The sequence below is a fragment of the Podarcis erhardii genome (genome assembly GCF_964252035.2).
Source record: "Podarcis erhardii genome assembly, chromosome: 1".
Taxonomy (NCBI): Eukaryota; Metazoa; Chordata; class Lepidosauria; order Squamata; family Lacertidae; genus Podarcis; species Podarcis erhardii.
The window spans coordinates 18,644,596-18,669,069 of record NC_138497.1 but is presented as its reverse complement, the minus strand read 5'-3'; the positions used below and the strand labels follow the sequence as shown (position 1 = coordinate 18,669,069).

At 41.5% G+C, this 24,474-nt stretch overlaps 1 protein-coding gene across 11 annotated transcripts in view; it reads right to left on the bottom strand.

Annotated features, from left to right (window-relative positions):
- Window positions 1-962: 962 nt before the first annotated feature.
- Window positions 963-24,474, bottom strand: part of BCL11B (BCL11 transcription factor B) — a 166,516-nt gene continuing 143,004 nt past the window's right edge. For 10 of the 11 annotated variants that reach the window (XM_081859457.1, XM_081859456.1, XM_081859452.1 and 7 more), the window contains one exon: window positions 9,436-12,283. In XM_081859457.1, coding sequence (XP_081715583.1) covers window positions 10,272-12,283 — 2,012 coding nt within the window. In that variant the 3' untranslated portion in view covers window positions 9,436-10,271. Of the gene's footprint in view, window positions 4,520-9,435; window positions 12,284-24,474 lie in introns of those variants that run through there. The other variant, XM_081859460.1, reaches the window with a different exon arrangement.

Sequence of the window (24,474 nt, the reverse complement as noted above, 5' to 3'; positions counted from 1 at the left end):
CCAGGTGAGAGCTGCGAGGGTACACTTTTTCTGTATGGGATACGAGTTAAGATATTTGTATTCTTCTAACCAGTGCTTTTTTCTGGGGGGACGCATACCCCTAAACATTTTGTGAATCTAAGTTTGGCCACATTGAGGGGGACGCATACCCCTAAACATTTTGTGAATCTAAGTTTGGCCACATTGAGGGGCAGTATTTCAATATGAGTAGGAAAATGAGAGTACCCCTAAACATTTTTTAAGGGGAAAAAAGCACTGCTTCTATCTCCTTTTTAAATTTCTTGTTTAGATTAGGTTGATTTTTTATTGTATTGTGAAATTAAACTGTATTTTTAATAATAATAATAATAATAATTATGCCAAGCACGGAAAGCTGAATGTGCACAAGTTTAATGCACGTAAATTGTGGGCTTACTATTCTAAAAACTTACTGAACTCCCTCCACGATGCTGAGTGCTTTACTACTGCTTCAGTTGTTTAGTGGTAGGTACGGCCGAATATTTCAATTTCAGTTTCTTTGTTCCAGACTTAATTTTGGTAAGTTTGCCTTTAAAAGCAGACTGAATTGACTTTGTCCCCCTCCACATACCCAGTGGTAAAGGCTCCTCTGTGCCAGAAGGCTCCCCTGTACCAGAAGTACATGCTAATAACTGTACCAGATGTAACTGAAGGTCAGATAACAAGATGTGCTAGGAAGCAATGAGACTGAACAAAATGTCCACCACAACAGGGCTCAATGTGTTGCATCAAAAACTAGGCTGGCTCTTTGAACTATAGAAAAGCCTTGAGTCATGTGCTTATTTTACACAAGGGGCTTTCTGCATCCTTGTTGGAACAATATAATGTGTCTAGCCACCTTAGGACAAAGTTTCTCCACCCCCAAATCTGTGCCTTAAAAAAACCAAAAATCTAAACTTGCCATCCACCTTAGCTCCAATTTCAAATAAGCAGTAAAGACAATATTTGGAGATCAAGTCAAATGTCCAATTTATTATTATTTTTTTATAACTTGAAACTGGAACAAACGTTGTTTTGAACGAGCGTACAAATGAAATGGTAGACACATGCTGAACTCAACAATGTGACAAGTGGGGTGGGATGGGGGAGAGGTCAGGAGTCTAGTACAGAGAATAAAAGGAACAATAAATATTTCACTAAGTGATATTGAAATGACCTCCTGCCATCTCAACATTTTACCCATAATAAAAAAAAGTGCTCCTATCTTTCTTTCTTTCCTTTCTTTTTTTTTTAATGGAGCACAAATACCAAGCAATAATAAATAGTTCCAAACTTGTAGTAAAAGACAAAACCTCCAAGTAAACAATGAAAGCTCATACAATAAGTAATAGAAAAAGGTAATAAAAATAGTTTGCCTTGCCGATACAAATGCAAACAACTGAAATCAACGTTACTTTGCTTTGCAGTTCTAAAATACAAAGAGCACCATAAAATGAGTTTGCCTGTGAAAAACAAAAACAAAATAACCCCTTGGACTGTATTTAATCAGGACTAGGATGAAATGCTGAAGGGCACGACTCTATTTTGAACATCCACATTCTAAAAAAAAGGAGGGCCGTGCTCCAGAAATGCTCTTTGTGCATCGATTTTAAGCGGAGCAGGGGTGTGCTGCATGGGATAATTGTTACTTAACACTGTTAACGTTGCTGATATTAGCAGTGTAAAAAATAATCACGACAGAAGAGATACCCGTGGCATATCGGCCATATTGTGCTTATGGCCTTGTGAAGCAGGGATTCTTAAAAGCAGGGAGGAGGAGGAGGTGGGGTCACGAAACACAATGTTTGTGCTTATATGTTGGTTTCTCATCGATTCAAGACACATAATAAGACAGCTGCTGGTGGTTTAAATCTGAGTTCATCCAGGAGGAAAAGTGTCGTGCTCACAGTTTCAAAATGAAATCTGAATTCACTTCGCTGTGGATTTAGTTTCGGAGAAAGCAAGGCACCTAGGGATATATATATATATATAAAATACCCTATGCCTGGTTTTCACCAAAAATATCTCTGAATAATACTCCAGGATGTACTCCAGAGTAGGGGAAGGGGTGTGCGTGTTGTAGGATACTATGAAATATTTCTGTAAGAAGATGGCTTTTCCAGGTTCTCTGGTGTTCATATAGAAGGTTCCTCCACAACAAGGTCTTAGCGTAACCTTATCCCTAATTCTGAAGAGCTGGAAAGAGGAGTGGCTAGGCCAGTTCTACAACCCAACACGCCCTTGGCATTGTGATGGCTCCGTGACTTCATAATCACGTGTGTTTCCCCCCCCCCACTGCTATTTCTTCACACACTGCTAATGGCTCCTCGTATTTGCTCTCCCTTACCTTAAAATAGTCCCTAGCACAGTGCCTTGCCCCGTCCCCCCCCCCAATTAATTTTTTTAAAAAACTGAAACAGCAGAAACAAAATAAAGATTAAAAAAATAACGCCCAACTCATGGCATAATCCTAATTATTGGGACTTAACAAAGCAATCCTAGTGAGGAGTGTTTGTCAACCTAAAGGCACAGAATTTCATCCCAGTCCTTCAGATATTTAAGAAATTTATGGAATGTACAATTAGGAGTCAACAGCAACGAAAGCAGACAAAAGAGCAGACTGGCAAAGCCTGTACATGGTCCTGTTCTGACAGGGATTGGGGCGTGGAGAGGGAAGGTGGGGTAGAAGTGGGATGTGCCCAGGCCAAATTTTTCACTCCGACCCAATTCACAGTTGCACCAAGAGAGTGTTTGGCCTCCCTTCCTTCCCCCTACCTCTTTTCAAACCGCTTCAGATGAAGGCTATGAAGAGGTGGTAATGGATGGGTGCCCTGATCCGGCAAGGGCCCTGGGATCAGGCCCCAATTGGGCGAAAGTCCAGATGCACATTGCCCTGGCAGATAGTTGGTGCAGTGAGGATTAACAGTGCCTATCCAGTGATGGTGAGTACCCTGACTGCAAGCATGCCCCTTCATCCCACCGTAGGTGCCAGTGATGTCAAAACCAGTAGCACCGGGTACCTTAAGCACACACACTGTGCAGTTTTATGGACTGGGGCCAGAAAGTCTATGCGTGGCAGGCAAAAGCCGCTTCTCCGACTCTAAAAAAAAGCAGGGGGCATCTGTGGAATGTTACGTCAAACATCTTCACAAAAACTGAGTTTCATTTAACAATAACAGGCAACAGCCATCCATCCTAGTTCAACTCTACCTGGAAAGGCCTTGATACAAGGGGTCCAGGCAGTTTCAAAGTCATTAACTGCCCTGTATGAACAGTGCTTCTTCCTTTTTTTCTTTTCTTTTCTTTTTTTGTAGGCCATTTCTGACAGGAAAAAAAATACATATACATACACACAACTAAAATTGCGAACAGAACAACTCATAAACAAAACAAAACCTGACACCCCGCCCCTTCCAAAGAGAAAAAAAGGAATCCCAAAAACCACATAATTAAAAATAATAATTGTTTTGTTTCTTTTACTCAACAGGTCGTTAAACAACCCTTTTATTTTTATTTTTTTTCCTTCTTCTGTACAATAAGGTCTTGACATACAATTATTATTTATTTATTTTTTGCACTATTTTATCCTGCCAAATTAAAAAAATATATTATGGCAGCCTGTTTGTTTGTTTTTATTTTTATTTCCAAATTCACTAACAAAAAAGTACATTAAATCCCTTTAAAAGGACAAGCGTACAGTTAAAAAATTACAAGTTCCAGTAAAAATACAGCAAGTGCCTACATTATATGAATTAACCAATATCAATATCCATTCCAGAAGAGGGGGATATAGGGGCAGGGGAGGGGGGGGAGAGATAAAAATAGGTACAGGTCAGAAATGTGATTTTTTTTTTAATCTGCAAAGCAATAACAATATTAAGCACTTTTTTCCTACATACTTTTTCTACATGGTGTAGCAGTCACCTTTTAATCCCCAAATACAAGTTTCTATACATTTTTTTCTTGAAATAAAAATTCAACACCCAAGGCAGAAAAAAAAAATTACTAAAACTCAGACTTTACAGTTACAGTGACAAGAACAAATTTATAGACCCACCATTTAAATTTTACTGCAACATTTTCAAGGAAAAAAGAGAAAAGTTTTTTTTTTCTTTCTGGTTTTGTAAAATGCCCAGGCATTCTCCATTATTACAAATACTGGTCCACTTTTACAGTAATCAAGAAATTTTAATATATATAATATATACTAAAACCCCGTCACCAAAAGAAAACAATATACACATGGCCATTATGGCATTTTTAATAACCTATTAAGCAAACTTTGAAAAAAAGAAGAAGAGAGATTGCTCAAACACACATACACACAATTTTTTTTTACCCTTGTATGTATTCAATACTGTAAACGTATTTTAAGACAGAGTGCACTAAATTTAACTTTTAAAAAAATTAGCCGTTGTTCCTGAATTTTTTTTCATTCAATGATAACAACTTGCAATTTGTGTCATTTGAGTTTTAATTCAGCAGTAAATCATTTCCATTCCATTTCCTAAGCAGCGTTGTCCTGAAAAAAAAGAGAGAGGCTGAGAACAATTCAGCAAATTGATGTCCGAAGTTGTGCTGGATATACATCTTCATTTGATTGGGTCTTATGGCATTTTCATGTCCACTATCTTCAACCAGATTTTTTTTTTTAAGTAAATGTGGCTCTTTTGTTTTGTTTTAACCCTAAAAGAACGTACTTTTCTTGTTCTACCGTTTTTTTTAAAAGTCTTTTCATTTCACAAAAATGTTTGCATTTGTCTCAAGAGACTCAAATAGGAAGATCAGTTTTCAAGGCACTCACATCAAATTGAATGGCAGTAGAAAAACTGTCCAATAAGTTATTATTATTTTCTTTATAGTGCCAGTATTGTGAATGCCACGCTTAGCAACACTGACACTTAATCTCAGATGTCCCCCTTAATAGTTTCACCCACCTCTGGGCCAAGCAAAGACAAAGCTGTTGTAATTTCTTGTTCAGAAGCCGCTGGTTTTGAATGCGAACAAAAAGCTTTAAAGTGCGGGTCAACAGAATCAAAATGTGTAACTTTTACATTGTCCACTGTCTTGACAGACTAAATCAGGGGAATCCAAATTATACCCTAGAAAACCTCCCTAGGTCAAGTAGGATGGGGAGATATATATATATGGTCTACTCAATGCACAAAAGAAAGATGGGCAATTTGGATGAGGGCACCTATTCTGATCTGGGATATTAAAAGAAAAAGGAAGTTTATGAGGCTTGTGGACACATGTGGTGGAATGCTCACATGAGAAAGATGCATACGGAAGCCAAAAGCCCACAAAGTGTCCCATTATTCCACAGCCCTGTCAAACAACACAACACCAAGTAAAGAAAAATGCAACTTAGATTCTGCGGTCAAGGCAACATACAAAATCTGACTTGTGAGGAGGTAAAAGGCATAAAGGAGACTGGGTCTCCTCTGGTAGCTGTTTATCTTCCCGGGATAGCCAGACTTGAAAATGATTTTTAAAAAACAGAAGAGCAGAGCAGAGCAGAGCAGGTTATTTAATATTTTTGCCTAAATGGGTTCCTACTCTTTCAACCAAACAAATGCACCAAGCTGTAGGTCTATAGGTGCCTTCCTCTTGACCTCATTGTCCCCATCAAGGAATTAATCTAATCATTTGCCTTAAGAAAGTTCAGAATGAAAAGGCTGAGCCAAGAGCTTCAAATAGGACTGATCTGGCACCTTCAGTAACTTCCAAAGGGCTTTTAGTGTTCCCAGTGAGGGTCCTTATTTTCTGTTCTATGTGAGATATTACATACTGGAATATGAGATTTAGCATAAGCAAAGCACATCCAGTAACCCTAAACGAAGTACAGTGTGTGACTGGAGTTTAAGAATGTGGGCAAATTGGTTTACAATTATGGATCCTTCCCCAGTGCTAAATTACTCAAAAACCTATCCAAAGAAAAATTGGACGTCACGGCTTTTAATTTAGTTTTTATAATTCAATAAATAATGGAGGTGTTGTTGTTTTTTTTTAAAAAAAACCCCAAACAAAACCAGAAACAAAACCAACCTGCTTTATGGAACTCAAATTGTGCACTTCCAAATATAGAGAGTTTTTAATTTACACACCTTTTTATTTCAGTACCCTTTTAAAGGTTGCAACCCTCAAAACCTTGACTATAGAGACGCCTCGTCAATACTTACACGTTACTTTAATGGCACTATTCTAAAAGGGAGCATTTGGCCTATTTACTTTACAATAACATAATTGTGCATTATAAGAGACAATATTTTCATTTCCCTGGCAAAATGCCTCGCAGTCTAGGCTAGCACTCGGCTCTTGAATAACAGCTGTAACTATAACTGTTGCTTTTTGCTAGAGAGAACAGTTTATACAAAAGTCTTAGGCAAAAGCCAGGAAGGAAACCACTGCGTAAGGAAACCACTGTGAAGTAAACAAATCGTATTTGTACAATATTGCACAAATTGGTGTCATGGGGTGCGCAAATATGCAGGAGTGTGTGTGTGTGTGTGTGTGTGTTATTCAGATCCCAGTCTTAAGTGCAGATATTCCTTAGAAGCATTTCCATAATTGTGGTGAGCAACCTTGTGTATTTGTCTCTGCGTGATATACTGAATGTGAAACAGAGTGTACAAGTGGTGATTCACCAAGCGAACTTGACCCAGGAGGTCTGGTGCACGAGAATTGCCATCTTCAGACCCGAGGCAAACACCAGTGGTGGACCACCGGAAGTAGCTGGTGGTCTGCACTGGGCTTGCCTTTAGAAACAGTACGGCAACCATGGGAGCGTTATAGTATTTGAATATTGAATATTTCTTTAATATCGGATGCGTCAAAATTAGGGAACAGCTACTCTCATTTTTAAATCAGCTGCCATTTTAAAGACAAATGCATGTAAAAGATTAGCCCTATTCGGAAGTTATCATCCACATGGCTGTGACCGTGGGGAGAGAACAGAATGGGGCCATCTCACATCCCCATTAGGTCTCTGCCTCTCTATGCCCATCTGCTGGGGGCGGGGGGGGGGGCAGGAATGTCTCTACAGGGGATCCTGCACCACATGCCACGACTGTCCCATGTTTTAGAACTCAAGATTATCAGGTGAAACTGGGTTTGTAGAATATGCTCACGTCTAAAGATATTTCCCGTTTATAGATGGCGGAGAAGGGATTCAGCCAGCAGGGGACATGATGATTGGGGCAGCAAGTTCGGCCCTCTTATTTCTATCTCCATATTACAATCATGGGGGTGGGGTTATTGGGTTGTTGTTGTTTTTATTTTGATTATGTACTTTGTGGTTTTCTATTCTGATTTTATTCTGTGAACCACCCTGAGACCTGTGGGTGGTATATCAATTCAATAAATAGTAAAATAATAACATGGAACATGAGTAAACTACAAGAAAGAAGATTCCACCTAAACATTAGGAAGAACTTCCTGACAGTAAGAGCTGTTCGACAGTGGAATTTGCTGCCAAGGTGTGTGGTGGAGTCTCCTTCTTTGGAGGTCTTTAAGCAGAGGCTTGACAACCATATGTCAGGAGTGCTCTGATGGTGTTTCCTGCTTGGCAGGGGGTTAGACTCGATGGCCCTTGTGGTCTCTTCCAACTCTATGATTCTATGATTCTATGAGTAATGTAAATGTAATGTAAACCCACGAGTTGCTCAAAGAAGTATTGGGAGTCGGGTGTCGCCATGGTGCTGGGAACTGTTTTCAGGAAGATTGTAGCCCAGGGGGCTAAAATACCTGGTATCTGGAATAGGGAAGGAGTTCCCATCAGGTCCCAATGACCAACAAGCCTAGGGAAGTATATAACTTGGCTCACTTAGCTGAGTCATCTGGAGCTATCTGCTCTTCAAGAATCACTTCCATTTACTTACTGCTTAATGGGGCACTGGGGTGTGGATTTTATGGGTTGCTTGGGATGGGCTTATGTGTGGCTGGTCCCGCCTTGTGGTGGGAATTTGGACCCGACATCATTATTTTAAACTGGGTTTCTATACATCCTGTTGATGTAGAAACTTGAGTCTTGTAGCACCTTGAAGCCAAACATATATCTTACATTAGAATCTTAGTTGTTTTGCTACAACAGACAAAATATGGCCGGAACTCTCCGTAGGGGTCAGCTTGTTAAAAGTTTATTATTTTGCTTGCTAGCTAAGCAGTCCCCATCCAACAAAGGGAGACAAGGAAGGACGCAAGGGTTAAGATGTTGTTACTCTTCCTTACCAAAGGCTGTTGGGAGTAAACTGGGGCTCTTTCAAGTTCACACAGCGAAAGTTCTTATGCAAGTTTATGTGCCCTGCTTAATGTGTGTCAACAAGGATTAACATCTCCCATTGTTGTATAATTGCCTAATGTGACGGGTAATTGCCTGATGTGATAGATAATACACCCTGAGAAAACTGATCATATGACAATATGTCAACCTTTAATCAATGAATTGGTTGGATTAACCCCCCCCCTTAAATATATGCGCAGTGCAGGTCTAATTCAGAAATAAGTCACTGCCTTCAATGAGGCTTACTCCCAGGTAAGTGTTCCTACGGTTGCGACCAGGAAAAAAGCAGTGGAGAGCACTTCTAAATAGAAAAGGGGGGAAAGGCTGCCCGTATTACAAAATGTCGTCCCTCGAGCTCAGCATGGTCTATAAAGACTGGCAACAGCTCTCCAGGGCTTCAGACAAGCCTTCTCTTGAGACACCAGGGATTGAACCTGGAACCTTTTGCATGCAAAGCATACAGAGGAGGGAATACCACTTCTAATGGGCACCCGCTGTGATGCATCTATGTACCACCAAAAAAAAAACATGGGCTTTCTTCTTCAGAGCAACTGTTTTAGCCATATGAAGAATCATGCAGGTTTCATGTGATTCATCAGGTACCGTAATTTGATTCACCAGTCCTAATCAAAACAGCCATAGCATGTGCAAGCGCACGTCCCTGCGTTCACACACATGCCCACACATGTGCACTTACTACACAAACTGAGGTTTGGTACGAAACCACGTTTGCAGTGAGTGCAGTCCTAACTGTGTCTACACAGAAGTAGGTCCTGCTGAGTTCAGTGGGGCTTACTCCCACCTAATATGGGGTTAGGGTTGCAAACTCGGTCCCCCAAAGGGGCACTGGTGTATTGGCTACAGAACGGTCCGTTGCAGCCATTATCATGTATTCAGGTCGTCAAGTGATAATTTCAATTATTGTGTGCGTAAAGTTTAAGGCCAGAATAGCAAGTGACATGGGGCGGGGAGGGCGGTGGGACGACAAGCAAGGTTCCTTTTCTTTCTCCATGCTTTCTAAAATTTGCACATGCTGCTAGCTGTCAGGGCTCTTGCATTCCCTTTATGTAATGAAGTTAAAGAAGATGGCAGAAAGGTGAAAGTAAGTCATTAGTAAATGGAACAAATTCCATATTAATAATGCACAACTCTTGCTATTGCTCTTATAAATATAGCTGCCTTTAAGGGGGGTGGGAACAAATTTGCCTATTTCTTTTTAGCTTTCATAACTTCTACTGTGGAAGTCTGGGATTTTATATTTTTACAAAAAAAGTAAAGGCCTCTATTTTTAGTGGCATCACCAGTGCTACATATTAGACCCAAATCCAAAAGAAAGTGCTACAATTTTTAAGATTGTTATCCGCGGTTCTATTTTATATTTCCTAATTTTCAAATCATTTCCTTTTTCTTTCTTTCTCAAAGAAAAGCAGGGGATGGGGGTGGCTAAAAAATAATAAGAGAGAGAAGAAAATTATTATTTAAAATGCTGGCTTCTTCACAAGAAATTAAACATGCTTAGCATAAGATTCAACAAAGCAGCGGCCCTATAAAATTATAATTTAAATTGATATGTATCTCCCCCTGTAATGCAAATAATCTCAGGTTACTAGTGGGGAAAATTAGAATGGGATACTCAACAAAATTTTAAAGGAAATCTAAAACAGGAGGGGAAAGTATTTTTTTAAAAAAATACCTGCACATGCCAAAAAAAAAATTAAAAAATACAAAATAACCCAATAAATACAGAAATTATTGCACAGTTAAAAGGCTTCACAATTTTTACTGCCTTAACCAATCCTCAGGTTTAATAGAACTTTGTAGACACAGGTTATATTTAAGTGCCAAATTCTGGCACCTGCCATAGTTATGCTAAATTATGTATATGGAGGCAAGTTAGGTCAGCTTTTCTCAGTTGGCAATAGTTAAAACTGTACAATTTAAATGTTACCTAGACCCCTGATTTTTATTTTTTTTTTTAAACCCAGCGGGGGCCTTAGCTTCTTTCTGCCTGCTCAATTTTGACATCATTTGTCAGCAAGTGTTCGCCATGCCACTTTTTCATGTGTTTCTCCAGGGTGCTGTAAACACTGAAGGGCATCTGACAAATGTCGCAGCGGTAGACCTCCTTCCCTATCTGGCCATGTGTTTTCATATGACGCGTCAGCTTACTGCTCTGGGCGCATGCATAGTTGCAGAGCTCACATTTGTAAGGCCGCTCTCCCGTGTGGCTCCGCCGATGCACCGTTAAGTTACTGCAGTTCTTAAAGACCTTGCCACAGTACTCGCATGTGTCGCTCCGCCGTCCTTCCTTGGAACTGGGTCGGCCGGGGCCAGGTCCGCTGATGTGGGGCGTGCTGCCTCCGCTCGCCGTCCCGCTGCGCCCTGAGAGACCGCCGTCCAGCATATCGCCTGGAGGGGTGGAGAAACGCAGGCTTCCGTTCTCGGAGGAATGCTCAGAAGAGGTGGCGAAGGGGGATTGTCGGGAGTCTGTGAACCCAAGAAATGGATCTTTCATGAAGTGCCTCGACGCTGCGTACCCCACCAGCCACTGCGAGTAAACATTTTCAGAAGGTATTATTGTTGCTGGTGGCAAGTCCAAATCTTTCTCTATCTTTATCCTTTTCGAGGAGTTGTTTAAACTTGGGCTTGTGATGGGGGTGGGCTTGCGAGGGAACAGGCCAGGGAAAGGCTCTCCGGGACCAAAGTTCCTCCCGTTGACTGTCCCCTCCTCAGTACGGTCAAGTTCTCCAGCTACCGAGTCTTCGTCACCGGTGTCTCTCTGGCAAAGGTCTCGGGGGCAGAGGTCTCGCTGGTCAGAGGACCTCTTCATGAAGCCGCTCCTTTTCTGCTTCTCAGCCAACATGTCGCTGTATTGCTGGATGGTACCAAGGCTAACATTCTCTATCACTTTCCCTAGGACGAGGGATTTTTCATCTGGCAGCGATTTGGAACCGTTCTCTCGGTTACGGCTCAGCTCCGAGTCCATGCTGAAGCTGGACTCGGGCCTACTTTCGTTTTCTAGCTCCTCTTCCTCCTCCTCCTCCTCTTCCTCTTCTTCATTGTCATGGCCTAGAGAAGGATCGCTCTCGTTCCTGAAGTCTGCCTCACTAGACTTTAGTCCCTCCCCAGTGAGCTCACTTGTGCCGGGCTCAGGGGAGCTTGTGGCGGACAATCCGTCATCCGACCTCCCTGTCATGGACCCAGCTTTGTGCATATGCGTTTTCATATGGCGTTTTAGCTTGCTAGCTTGAGAACAGGCATGGTCGCAGAGCTGGCATTTGTAGGGCTTCTCTCCTGTGTGGCTGCGCCGGTGGACGATGAGATTGCTCTGGAACTTGAACGTTTTCCCGCAAAATTCACAGGACTTACTCTTAGCCTGAGGCTGGGGAGGCGTAGTGCTGCTCGGGGGCATCGGCGGCAATGGCGGGGTGCTCAAAAAAGGAGATTTAGGGCTTGGCTGGAAAGGATTCAACAAGCGATGCATAGGGTTGTTGCGGTTGGGAGAAACTGGTGGAGGGGTGGAGTTGTTCCCTGCCAGTTCTCGAAGCCTTCTGGAGAAATCCATCGCTGGCGACTCAATTGCCATGGGGTTTAAACGCATGACTCTGTCAAAGGCACTGGGATGCTGGGCAACTAACCCCATTTCTTCAGCACTAAGGCGATGCGGATCCAGGTGATGGCGAGGCGGCGGGCTGAAGAGGGGAGGTGTGTTGGGGAGCCGGCCTTCGCCAAAGCCAGGGTGATCACGCAGGATGGGACCTGTCATTCGCAAGAGACTAAAAGGGTTGTTGTCACCAAGGAAATTCATCAGCGGGGACTGTGCAACAGTCTCGGGTCCCAGAGGAGGAGGGATGGTGATGCGTGGAGTAAGGGAGCTGTTTGAAGGGCTTGTTTCCAGGTAGATGCGGAATCCATGTGTGTTCTGGGCATGCTGAAGCAAGAACCAAGCGCTGTTAAAAGGGTGCTTGCATGTTGTGCAAATATAGCTTGAAGGCTCATCTTTACCTATAGAAGGGAAAGAGGGAAAGAAAGAGACAGAGAGAGAGAGAGAGAGAGAGAGAGAGAGAGAGAGAGAGAGAGAGATCAGTATTATAACACCGACAACTTCTAAGCAAAAAATATTTCCAGTTATAATGTGTCATTTCTGTTTCTATTTCTGTTTTCTAATACAAAAAGGAAAATGCATGTTTACGTCGTATCCATAATCTGTTTACGGTATAGCAAACGAAAAAGTTATGGCTTGCTGGTGGGGTAAGACATGTCTGTTCCACTTGCAGGAGAAGAGTCCCTACTTCGCTCAAAAATTATTCGTTCAGATCTCTGCTCAACTGTGAAGCGGACTGGGTGACTTTGGGCATAACCAAGCTCACAGGTTTGTTGGGAGGATTAAAGGGTGGGAGGAAAATCACAAATCCTACAGCTCCTTAGAGGAGAGGTGAAATTTCGGGGGGGGGGGATGCAAAAATTAAGTGAAGATGCCTTTTGTGATATTGAAGAATGAGGAACAATTAACAGCTTAGTAAACGGAAGCTACCCATTCCTAGTTAGACGTGTTAGCATTTTCTATTTCATTCCCTGTTAGCGCACCAGAACCAAAATAGCCTCAAAACAATCAAGTTTACCCTCAAACATAAGCTCATCGGTTAAATATGTGTGCCCTTCTGTTTAATCGAATATGCTTCTTCAGTGCTATTTTTCTAGAAAATGTTCTGCATGTCCAAAGCCCCTAAATTCAATCTTTGGCATCTCTAGGTAGTTGAGGGCTCCTGCTAAAACATTGGTGAACCACTGCCAATTGATTTAGTGACCTAGGAGAGGCTAATGAGCCAAGTTGATATAAGGCAGTTCCTTATGTGCCTGGGATTTTACCAGGAACACCCCTAAGTAGGTTTCAAATGCCAATCTCCCATATTCTAATCCAGCCTTATTTTCACCGACAACAGTGGTGTTAGAATCCCATTTAAGCTTTTTTTAAAAAATGCACCCTGCGAAGAAACCATCCTGCTTCTGTGTTTATTGAAAGCCCTGAACACGTCAGAAGATAAATAATTGTCTAATTATGAAAACCCATAATAACAGTTGGATGTAGTTGTTAACAGACACCGGAGCCATATTTGAACTGGGTTATATACAGAAGTACTCAAACCGTGTCATTTAATACCAAAAAAAGTTTGAACTTTTGACTCTCTTGTTTGTCTTCCTAATCTACTGTTGCTTTGTCTTCTCAGCTAGTGAATGAACGTTTAAAAACACATTCCTTCTTCAGAACTGTAAAAAAAAAAAGGAAAAAAAGAGAGGCAGGTGTGGGCAAGTTAGAGCTCAGCACTCAATTATTTCGCTATCAAAAAATAAATAAAAAATCCATCCCTGGATACACAAAGCAAAACGTTTTATCATCACCTTAAATAGGAACACTTCCATAAAACCTGGCAAATTCCTAGATATAGATACATTCCAGATTTTTAAAAATGTCACATTCAGCTTTTTCACAGGAGCTATCTGTTTTACACAGGAAAACTATGGCAGCTGATTTCTGGGTGCTCTGCCGGAAAATGAATATATTCTCACACAAAGGATATTGACAAAATTGTTATTTAAAAAAACCAAAAGTCTGACCCTTATTACAGCCCAGAACAATTAACTCTACTGCTTTCAGATGGTCTGGACTGGCTCAGTGAGAAACAGGAAAAGGATTCTGTAAAACACATGCCTCTAAATATGGTACCATTCTGTAGGAATTGCCCAATATGGAGAGTGGGGTGGGGATGTCGTGTCCAAATTTCCTTTATTTTGAAACTACCACTGTTCTCTTATCGCAAGTCAAGGTTCCTGCTACCATGCTCTGTTGGTTGCTAGCAGCATGGAAACAAAAAGGAGCAGAAGACTTTGTGCAGGACATTTCAAAGGCACCACAAGGGCTTGTTACCTGTCACCTGCCACTCCTATTTCTGGCTCTTTTTCAACCGTGCTTATGACTTGCAGCCCACTTTTGGCACTGGCACTGGCACTGGCACTGGCAGAAGCAGTGGTTTCTTCTTGTTGCGGCAATCCGCTATAGCAATCTCCACCACCCTGTATCCATTCCTTCCTGTTTGGCCTTGGCAATAGCAGAAGCAGAAGCAGAAGCAGAAGCAGAAGCAGAAGCAGAAGCAGAAGCAGAAGAAGAAGAAGAAGAAGAAGAAGAAGCCATGATGGGACAGCGGCTCCCTGTCCTGTTAGAGCAGCGGTTCTCAACCTGTGGGTCCCCAGATGTTGTTGGATTACAACTCCCATCATCCCTGAGCTCTGGCATTGCTAGCTAGGGATGATGGGAGTTGTAGTCCAATAACATCTGGGGACCTACAGGTTGAGAACCGCTGTGTTAGAGCATGCGCAAAAAACCCCCCACAGATGTGCCCCAATGGACACTGGGCAGATGGCCAAACACGCTGATGCTTGCCCTGGGTATGATAAGAGAGCATGAATGAATGGGAATGAGGGCATTTGCATGCCTGAATCAACATCTCATGCCGTTTAAGGGAAAAAATGCCCTACAGACATGCCCCAAGCCAACACAGAGATCACAAATCTGGATTCCTACTCCCTAATCATAGTAGTTCCGATTGGCAGAGATAGGGCTCTTAGAGCTGTTTGAATGCCTTGCGTATTCTCTGCAAAGAGCTGGAAGGCAACAAGTATTATGTAGATATCGGCATGTGGGGACGATTTCCCCGAGTCCCATTGAAATCACCAACATTAATGGTATCTGCACATTGTACATAAACAATTAGTCGGGACAAAGCCTAAGTATTGGGAAAGAGGGAGAGAGACATTCATCAGTCAATCAACAGAGAAGCTAGGCAAACCCCATAGGATGCACAGATCTTGGGGCACACTAGTCCCTAAGAGTAGATAAAGTAAGTTATAAGCTGGAGCAATATAGACTTTAGAGCAAGTCCAGTGTAAATGAGCCATTAGTCACACTTTAGGAAAAACTTGCTTCCCCGCTCTAAGTGATGGGATTTAAGATTCATGGGGAAAATATGACATTCTCACCCAACCCTAACCCAAAATCTTGCTGTAGGGCAATTTGCTGTATGGCTTTGGTTGCTGCTGCTTCCAAACACTAAATGTTGCCCCATAAGAAAAAGACAGAAGCATTCTAGCAGAAATCCCTAACAATTTTATAGACCATGATCCTACAGAGAAATGTCCTTTACTATCAACTTAGCAACTGAGGCATTTGGCAGGCAGAAGAAGTTGTTTTATGTCAGCTCTGAAGATTATTCAACAGTCAGTGCTCCCATTAGTACTTCCAATAGTTAATTTTTTTTTCTTTCTTTCTCAAGAATGAATGTGACAAAAAGAAGTCTAGACCTTTAATGTTTCTTAAACAACACTATACGTAGTATAGAATGTGACAGAAATCACTGAGGCAGGCTAAAATATATAGCATATTCTGTCAAAAGCTTTTTTTTAACAATATGTTTTACCTCAACTCACCCTTGAATGGACTTTAATAAAACCCTTTAAAAAATAAAAATAAAAAGTGTGATCTAATAGCAACCAAAGAGCAGAATCTTACAAGGTCATATAGCTTCACATTAAAGACTGTTTGGCACCCTTTACCTCCATTTTATAAACACTAATTAATTGACTGATTTCCCACAGCTGACTGGGTCTTCCTTCTTTAAAGTCGCAGAGTGAATTCTCTGTTTATCTGTTTTCTCTCTGTGTTCCCAGAAACTGGTTTGCCTAATAACAGAGTTCCCCCTTCCTCGCACACCCCTTCTGTATTTGCCAGGAAAGAGGTTTACCTCAGGAAAGAGATTTACCTCAGGAAAAGCAGATAGATAAAACAGTATGTTGTGGGCTGAGCTGAAGACCAAGGTCAGTCTAATGGATGGTTTAAAAATAAAATTAAAAACATAGCCTTAAAATGGCAGCTGGCTAGCCACTGGCATTTGTTTCATACAGCTGAGAAGCTTTGGTTTTTTGTGGTGGTGGTTTTTTTTTAAATAGTAATAATAATAATAGTAATAATTTGCATTTTTTTAAAAAATCACGTCTGTGAAATGCAAGTGAAAGAATGAATGCATTTTACTTCTGCTTCCTTATTCCCGTTCAAAACCAGCTTATTAGTGTGTATTACTGGCACAAGATACTGATATGACAAGTTATCGGTCATAACAGTAGCAGCTCTTCCCTTTGTTTTTCTTTCATTTCTCTTTCATGCCCCTAAACTCTTCTGTTCGGCAGCCCCCTGTTCACAATGGCAAAACTGACTGCAGGCTACTCAGCTCTGACAGATTTACTTATTTTTTTTCTTCTTCTTCCTCCCCTGCTTCAGTTTCACAGCCCTCAAAGGCTCTCCCTAGACTCTCCTTTATTTTTTTTTTCATACTTACAGAAAATAAAAAAATAAAATGTTCATTTCCATATTATCACTTCATGGTTATCTTGCCTCAAAGTTGCCCTGAGCAGTGTGGATGCTCACTTTTAAGAACAGAACAATGTCAAAAAGTCTTTGAAGATCCACTCCGAACATTTTTATATGCTAAAACTTGCTAAGTATTTTAAAAATGCCCAGGAACGGTCAAATAGTGCTATAAAGTGATCCTTATAGTTAATAAAGCAGAGTGCCTATTCTTGGCGGGGGAGGACCCTACTTTGGTGTGAGTGTCCTCAATGTGGCTTTGCATATTACACATTACTGGGGGGAAAGATAAAGTCCTCACTGGGCAGTTTGGGGTTTCTCTTCCACATCCCTCTCAGCATTTTTTCCTCCCTAGGGATGTTTTTCATAATTTTGCAAATCTTGGGGTCCCCCAAATCCTGTTCATACCTCCATCTTATGTGTGGAAGGTGCCATTTTGGTTATATAAGGATCCACACTTACAGAATTTCCTTAGTACATGGAACTAAATGTACTTCTAATACATTCTGAGCTTTTAGTACATGGGGTGGTCCCTGTGTTAGTCTGAAGTGGAAGGTTGAGCTCCTGACGGAACAGCCAACTTCAAGCATTATCACCATGGGAGAGATGGGCGAGTTTTCCTTTTAACTTGCTACAGTACAAAGATGTGAAAGTGGGACTCTTGAGTCACGCTGGCTTCCTCCCCTTGCCCTCTTTGCTTTGCGTTACGTCCAATGCTCTCAGTCCTTCTGGGGTGGTGGTGTCTGACTAAATTACATCTACAGAATACTGAACTACAGTTGCACTGCTATGCAGCCTTATCTTTTTACAGCTTTTTTTTTTTTTTTTTGCAGTTATACAATAAACTTGTGTCATTATCCTTGACTGACTATTCTTGAATGGCTCTTCTCTACCCCCTTCCTCATCCACAGAACTCTATTACCTGAAGGAGCGTCTCTACCCCCATCGTTCTGCTCGGACACTGAGGTCCAGCTCCGAGGGCCTTCTGGCGGTTCCCTCGCTGCGAGAAGCCAAGTTACAGGGAACCAGGCACAGGGCCTTCTCGGTAGTGGCGCCCACCCTGTGGAATGCCCTCCCATCACATGTCAAAGAGAAAAACAACTACCTGACATTCAGAAGACACCTGTTCAGGGAAGTTTTTAATGTGTGACATTTTGATGTATTTTTAATCTTTGTTAGAAGCCGCCCAGAGTGGACGGGGTACAAATAATAAATTATTGTTATTACACACTGTGTCTGAAACAGTGATTAATTTAAATGGACTAAATAATGCACGAGTTGTGATGTAAGGTTCACCGAGGACTCTACAGTGGTTACTTCTCTCGAGATCCTGAATTCACAAGGCCTCTAGATGTCATAGTGGGTGGAGAATGTGGCTGGAGAACCGAGTTTGTCTCCAAGAAGGGGCAGCATGGGGGTAGATTAGCATGGGGGTAGATTAGCTATTCTAATTCCTAATCAGCCACTTGTAGACGCACTTAAGAGCCATATGCAAAGCCCTCTTGGATGAGACTATCTGTTTCCTAGAGTGGCCAAGCAGGTGCTTATTAAGCAGAACATGAGCAGACCCTTCTCCCAACCACCTCTGAGCAGGAACCAGAGCCCTGCTACCATTCCCCCAAGTGGTTGGCTGGGAAGCTGCATATATACGATACGATAATCTTTATTGTCATTGTCCCATACAGAACAACGAAACTGGGGGGAAAAAATCTACATCAGACATTCAAAACCAACAAGCCTGCTATCCCAGCTATCCCAACCTGTTTAGCCCCCTAAAAACTCTGATACCCCATTTTTAAAATACAATACAGTCCCATAGAGACTCCTTACACTGCATTTAAAACCAAAATCGAATTTGGATAGAAACTGTTTCGCAGGTGGCTAGTCCTAGTCTTTATAACCCTGTACCTTCTTCCAGAAGGCAGAAGCTGAAAGAGATCATTTCCGGGGTGTGCAGCCATCAACCACACCATACACCCCTCTTGCCTCTGGGTTCCCAAGTGGGGTGGATCCCCTCAGGGACCACCAATTCCCCCACCTTTAGGTCTACCAGTAGACCACGCCACCCCTGTGGCTCTTTTGCCACCCAGTTCTATTTCGGTGCATAACAAGCATCTAGCAAATGACTTATAACAAACGAATCCAATTAAATAACGAGAGCCTTTCTTTGAGTATCCCTTAGCTTAAACCTATGCGAGTAATTATAGACTGTGCATTTGCTGAACCCACCTGCCTATTCTGAGGGTAGACTTATTCTGAAAACAAATAATCGTTCTCTCCCTTGCTCTGTGATGGGTGACATTATGTTCAAAACGTGAATGCGCTCTAAAGAAAAAAAATAGGGCACAAAGCAAAGCAAAAGCGCAGCTGAAGTTAGTACTCCCACACAAGGCATGGTTTCTCACTGTGGCATTGTCCGAGTTTGAAACAGTTTTTGCACTGGGCACTCACCAGAGTAGCTTAGGACAAATTCCATCCTCCAGAGTTTCTGCTGAGTCTTTTTTCTTTCTTTCACTGAGCAGTTACTGCTGGGTTTACTCTGACCTAGACATACTTAACCTCTCCCCAGCCAAGTCCCTTTTTATATAGTCAGTAGCTAATGTTGATAGTTTATATTGCTTTTGATTCAAAGGACTTTAAGGAAGAAGAGTGGCTCCCCATTTGTGGAATGCTCTCCCTAGGGAGATTCGCCCGACACCTTCATTATACACCTTTAGGTGCCAGGAGAAAATGTTCCTCTTCAACCAGGCCTTTAGCTGATTGACATCCGATGCCCTTTTAAATGTGGGGGGTTGGGTTGGGGGGGAATTATTGGTTTGCTGTTGTTCTTATTTTTTACTATGTATTTTTGTGGTTTTTATATTGTAAATTTAGGTTGTGCACCGCCCTGAGATCTGCGAATGATGGGTGGTATACAAATTTAATAAATAAATAAAAATAAAATAAAAAACATTACTCCTGGAGGGAGGGATTAGGGCAGGGGTCAGCAAACTTTTTCAGCAGTGGGCCGGTCCACTGCCCCTCAGACCTTGTGGGGAACCGGACTATATTTTGAAATAAAAATAAAAATGAACGAATTCCTATGCCCCACACATAACCCAGAGATGCATTTTAAATAATAGCACATATTCTACTCATGTAAAAACACTAGGCAGGCCCCACAAATAACCCAGAGATGCATTTTAAATAAAAGGGCACATTCTACTCATGTAAAAATATGCTGATTCCCGGCCTGTCTGCAGGCCAGATTTAGAAGGTGATTGGGCTGGATCCGGCCCCTGGGCCTTAGTTTGCCTACCCATGGATTAGGGCGGGGATATCCTTCCAATGGGCATACTCACTGCCTGTCTGCAGGTAGCAGAGGATTGACCATGCACTAACATGGGGGAGCAAGACACACTCACAAAGAAACGATGTCAGTATGGGATTGTTTTGTGCTTAAACTTCTTGTTGTCATGCTTAGAGAAATCAGCACTTGAAAGCTAATCAGGGATTCACTAAAAGTTGCACTTCTCTGCAAATTATAGTGCATAGTGAGAAAGATGTTTCTTGGGAGCAGGGTGAGACGTATTATACCCAGATGAAGCAAAATACTGTAATCCGGAAATCATGCTTTAAGGGAGATTTGCTTTTGCTTTTATGTTGCAATAAGGAGCAACTATCTTCTTCTTTGGCGATCACTCGTAGCCGAGTAAGATTGTCTTCCATAAACACAGTTTTAACAATGAGTCCGTAAGTATACACCTACTAAACTGAATAGCGCTAACTTACTCATGAGCAAAACCATGCATAGGCTTGCACCTGCAAAGCCAGTTGCTTAATAACATAATGTTTGCCTTTCATTGGAGGCCAAAGGTTGAATTAACACGCAAAGTATTTTATATATCACTAGCTTTAACTCTTGTGTTTTAATTATGGGCTGCGGTGCATTTTGCTTTTCTTGTATATTTGTTCAGGTTTTTTCCCCCCTTTTATTTTATTTAACGTTATACTTACTTATTGCAAGCCATCTTGTAACTTTATGTTACAGGGCAGCACACAAATGGCTCTAATAAAGAATGAACTACATTCTTGTACTTTACCTAAACCATTTTCATCTGTTACAATACAGGGGAAAATAATAGACAAAGGAGTTAGTAGGTTTCACTGTCCTTAAGAGTTTTATTTTTATTTTTTTAAAAACCTCCAATTACTGCATGCACAATTAATTCTAATTTATGTAAATTAGCAATATGAAGAATCTAATGGCAGCTAGTAACAGGCATTGTTCCATTAGGGAGTGTACCATCCTGTTTCTGTCCATTTTCTCCCTGGGCCACCCTTAGAGGGAGCATCCCCCCAAAAAAACTTCCTTTAGCTCTCCTTCACAAAACACTGCATGCTCACTTTAAAAAGCTGCAACAGAGGCAATAAAAACATAAGGTATGTTTAATGGTGCTTCAGTGCAGCTTTAGAAATCCATGAAAATAGCAACTTGCAAGATTTAAAAGAGAGGGCATGTTTAGTATTAACACTCAGGAGCAGACATGTATCTGCCTCCTCTATAGCTACCTCTACTGCTTTTTCTCCACATAACGAGCATTTAAATAATTGCTCCCACTTACGTTTTTGTATTCTAATACCACCAATAATAGCAGTGTGGATGCTCAATAAAACACACACACCTTTAATTGAATTATTATTGAATTAAAACGCTTTAATTGAAAGCACTGGTTTTAACAAGCCTTTTCATAAGACCAGTTGATGATATTAAAAAGAAAAAGGAATTGAAGCCATGGGGGAAAAAAGATTTCATGTTTCTCAAAGAACAAAAACTAGCGGGGAACTCGACATTTGACTGGCAATCTAGTTTAAGGGTATATCCCCAGAAGGGATATGGAAACTGAACCTCTGGTGTGCCAAAAACACTCCTGTGCTATACCAAATAGCAAAATGAATGAACCATTTCCTCTTTTTCAAGTGCCAGAAATTTCAGAAGCAGAAAGCGTGAGCCACAAACCAGGTAAGAACACACACAAATTTTTGGATGACTTCGGCTACTGTACGATATCTAAGTGGATATGTTAAATGACTCACTGGTTACCATTAGGATTACAAGGTTGCAGCCCATTGTTTTTCTCTCTTCCTTGAAATCTAACATGGAATTTACCTCGTGGTTTCAAATGTGGTCACGTTACAGCAGCTTCAGAGAAACAGCTCACTTAATCATAAGTAAGGCCTGCTCTCTCCTTAGGAAGCACTACTGTGGCATTCTATACCGAACAATTAAAATAAGGCAGGGAATTAACATAATTCATTAATCGCCTGATTTTGTGGCAGAAGAAAGATCTTTCTCTCGGTTTACTTGCTTGAGTCATCTAGAGCTATCTGCACTGCAAGCAATTTTTTTGTGCTGCACAACTTATCTGCTCTTGATCACGGTTTGCGGTCCAGTGAGAGTTTGGGAAGAGGGCCGATATGAACAGAACTGTCCTTGCAACAGGTTAGGCCAAATAAAAGCAGTAGTAAATAAAAGGAAGCAAAGACGAACTATCAGTCATAAGTTCCAAGAGTAAAGATGCAGTTGCAGCTGTTTTCCCCCAATGGTATTGCCGGGTCAGAGGAGCCCTTGAGAAAGACACCCAACTTCAAGCGAGGCAAAAAACAGACTGCCTCCTACAGGAAGGGGAGGAGCCCACATCTGGGGGTGGGGGTGGGGGGTGGGAATGATGTTTTGTTCCTCTTCGTACAAGTGGCGCTAGACAACACCCATCTGGTGGTGCTCTGGTGCCCACTCAAAACATTACAAGCCAACAATATCACCAAGAGGAAGTCAACGAAACACAGTGTTACATTAGCACTGACAAAAGAACTTCAGAACCACTAAATAAAGCATTATTTGACTGATGCAAGGTGAGATGGAAAGGACAAGGGTCTAGTGCATTTTGGAATAGGCCTGCAACTCTGTGACCTGCCAAGCCAAATGCACCCTATTCCACCCCCCCATAGCCTAGCACTGCAAAAACAGTTGTCAACCACCTGGCAGATGATTGGTGGACTACATTAAGGTTGGGTGGCTCACAAGTTGCACAAGCTTGCTCTGGAAATGAAGTGGTATGCAGGAAAGGATTTCGGGAAGAAGTGTAAGTTGTAACGGCAGAGAGCCTTCTCGGTGGTGGCACCCGCCCTGTGAAATCCCCCCCCCCCAAATCAGATGTCAAGGAAATAAACAACTATCTGACTTTTAGAAGACATCTGAAGGCAGCCCTGTTTAGGGAAGTTTTTAATGTTTGAAGTGTTACTCTGTTTTTAATCTGTTGGAAGCTGCCCATAGTGGCTAGGGAAACCTAGCCAGATGGACAGGGTATGTATGTATGTATGTATAAATAAATAAATAAAAATTATTATTATTACTATAGCTTAATGGGAACTAGAGAATGGAAGCTTGACTTGGGGTTGGGAGCAGGGGAAAGTTGTATATACTGTACTCGCTAGAGGCATCTGCCCAGCCAATGTTGGAAACAGACATTTGACTGGATCTACCAGTGTTCATTTTAATGGTTTTACAAATGTAGAAGGAATATGAGATTGTAGTTAAAGAATGCAGCAAAGTGGGCAACATAGCGGAAGAGTTGAGCCCACAAAAGGTCATGAACATTTGGAGAACTTTATGAGAATAAACCAAGTCAGTGAATGTGTGAATTATGAGATATCTAGCACTGCAAGTATCCCTTCACAAAATATAGCTTTGGGTGTTTGCATGCCACAGTAAACAATAATTAATACATTACTGTGAATGCACACAAGGCTCTCACTTTGCCCCTCTCCTCTAGTTGGCAGGAGTAGCCATGATCCCTAATATTAACATGCAAACCAAGGATCATACTCTGTGTTTCTCCAAACAAACCATGATGTTAAGCTATTTTTGTTCTTAGATCCCCACTTGTGGTTTGACTGAAATAATCTATGAACCCCAATTCAGATGTAATTCTAAGGCAAGGATTGTGGTTCATTGCTCCCACTGGCTAGAGGAGAGCAGTGTATAAGCAGAAATCTCCACAAGCATGACAAACCACAATCTATTGTTTGCTGTTAGATGCGAAATGAGACCTTTCATCCCAATGAGATGGAAAACACACAACTGGTAAATTATTTCATGCCCCATAGCTTACAACAGTTGGTATGCTTTTATATTAAATAGTGTAGACCAGAATTTTCTACCTAGCTAATAAGGGGCATGAATTTTTGGTTTCCTAAGACAATACAAGTGTTTCTTTTCATGGACTTCAGTGGGCCATAGATTCAACCAACAACAGATAAGAGTCAAGACCAAATACTTGCTACTTGTACGTCTTTCCTTCTTTTAACAAACAGTGTAATCAAGTAAATTGTTTACTGGTCATGATGGAAAAATAGTGTTTCCATGAGATTAAGATACACATATCTCCGGTTTTCATTGTTAGTCCAGGTTGAGCCTTCTTCAGCCATTACTAGGAATGGATTGCATAGATATCAGGGACAACCTGAGAGGTAAGACATACTGAATATGATCAAATATATGTGCATTCGATCACAATCTAATCACAACTACGCCAGTATAAATATGAAGCCATCTCACTAACCTCCATCCTCGTCCTTCTCAAAGTTAACAGGTTGAGTTATGCAAGAATTAAAGAATTCACAAATAACAAATACCAACCAACACGCAATTAAGGGCTCATCAACACATTTGTAATAACACGCTTTGTTGATCAAAAATAATATGCCAACCCATCAGGAATGTCATTGGCAAATATTAAAA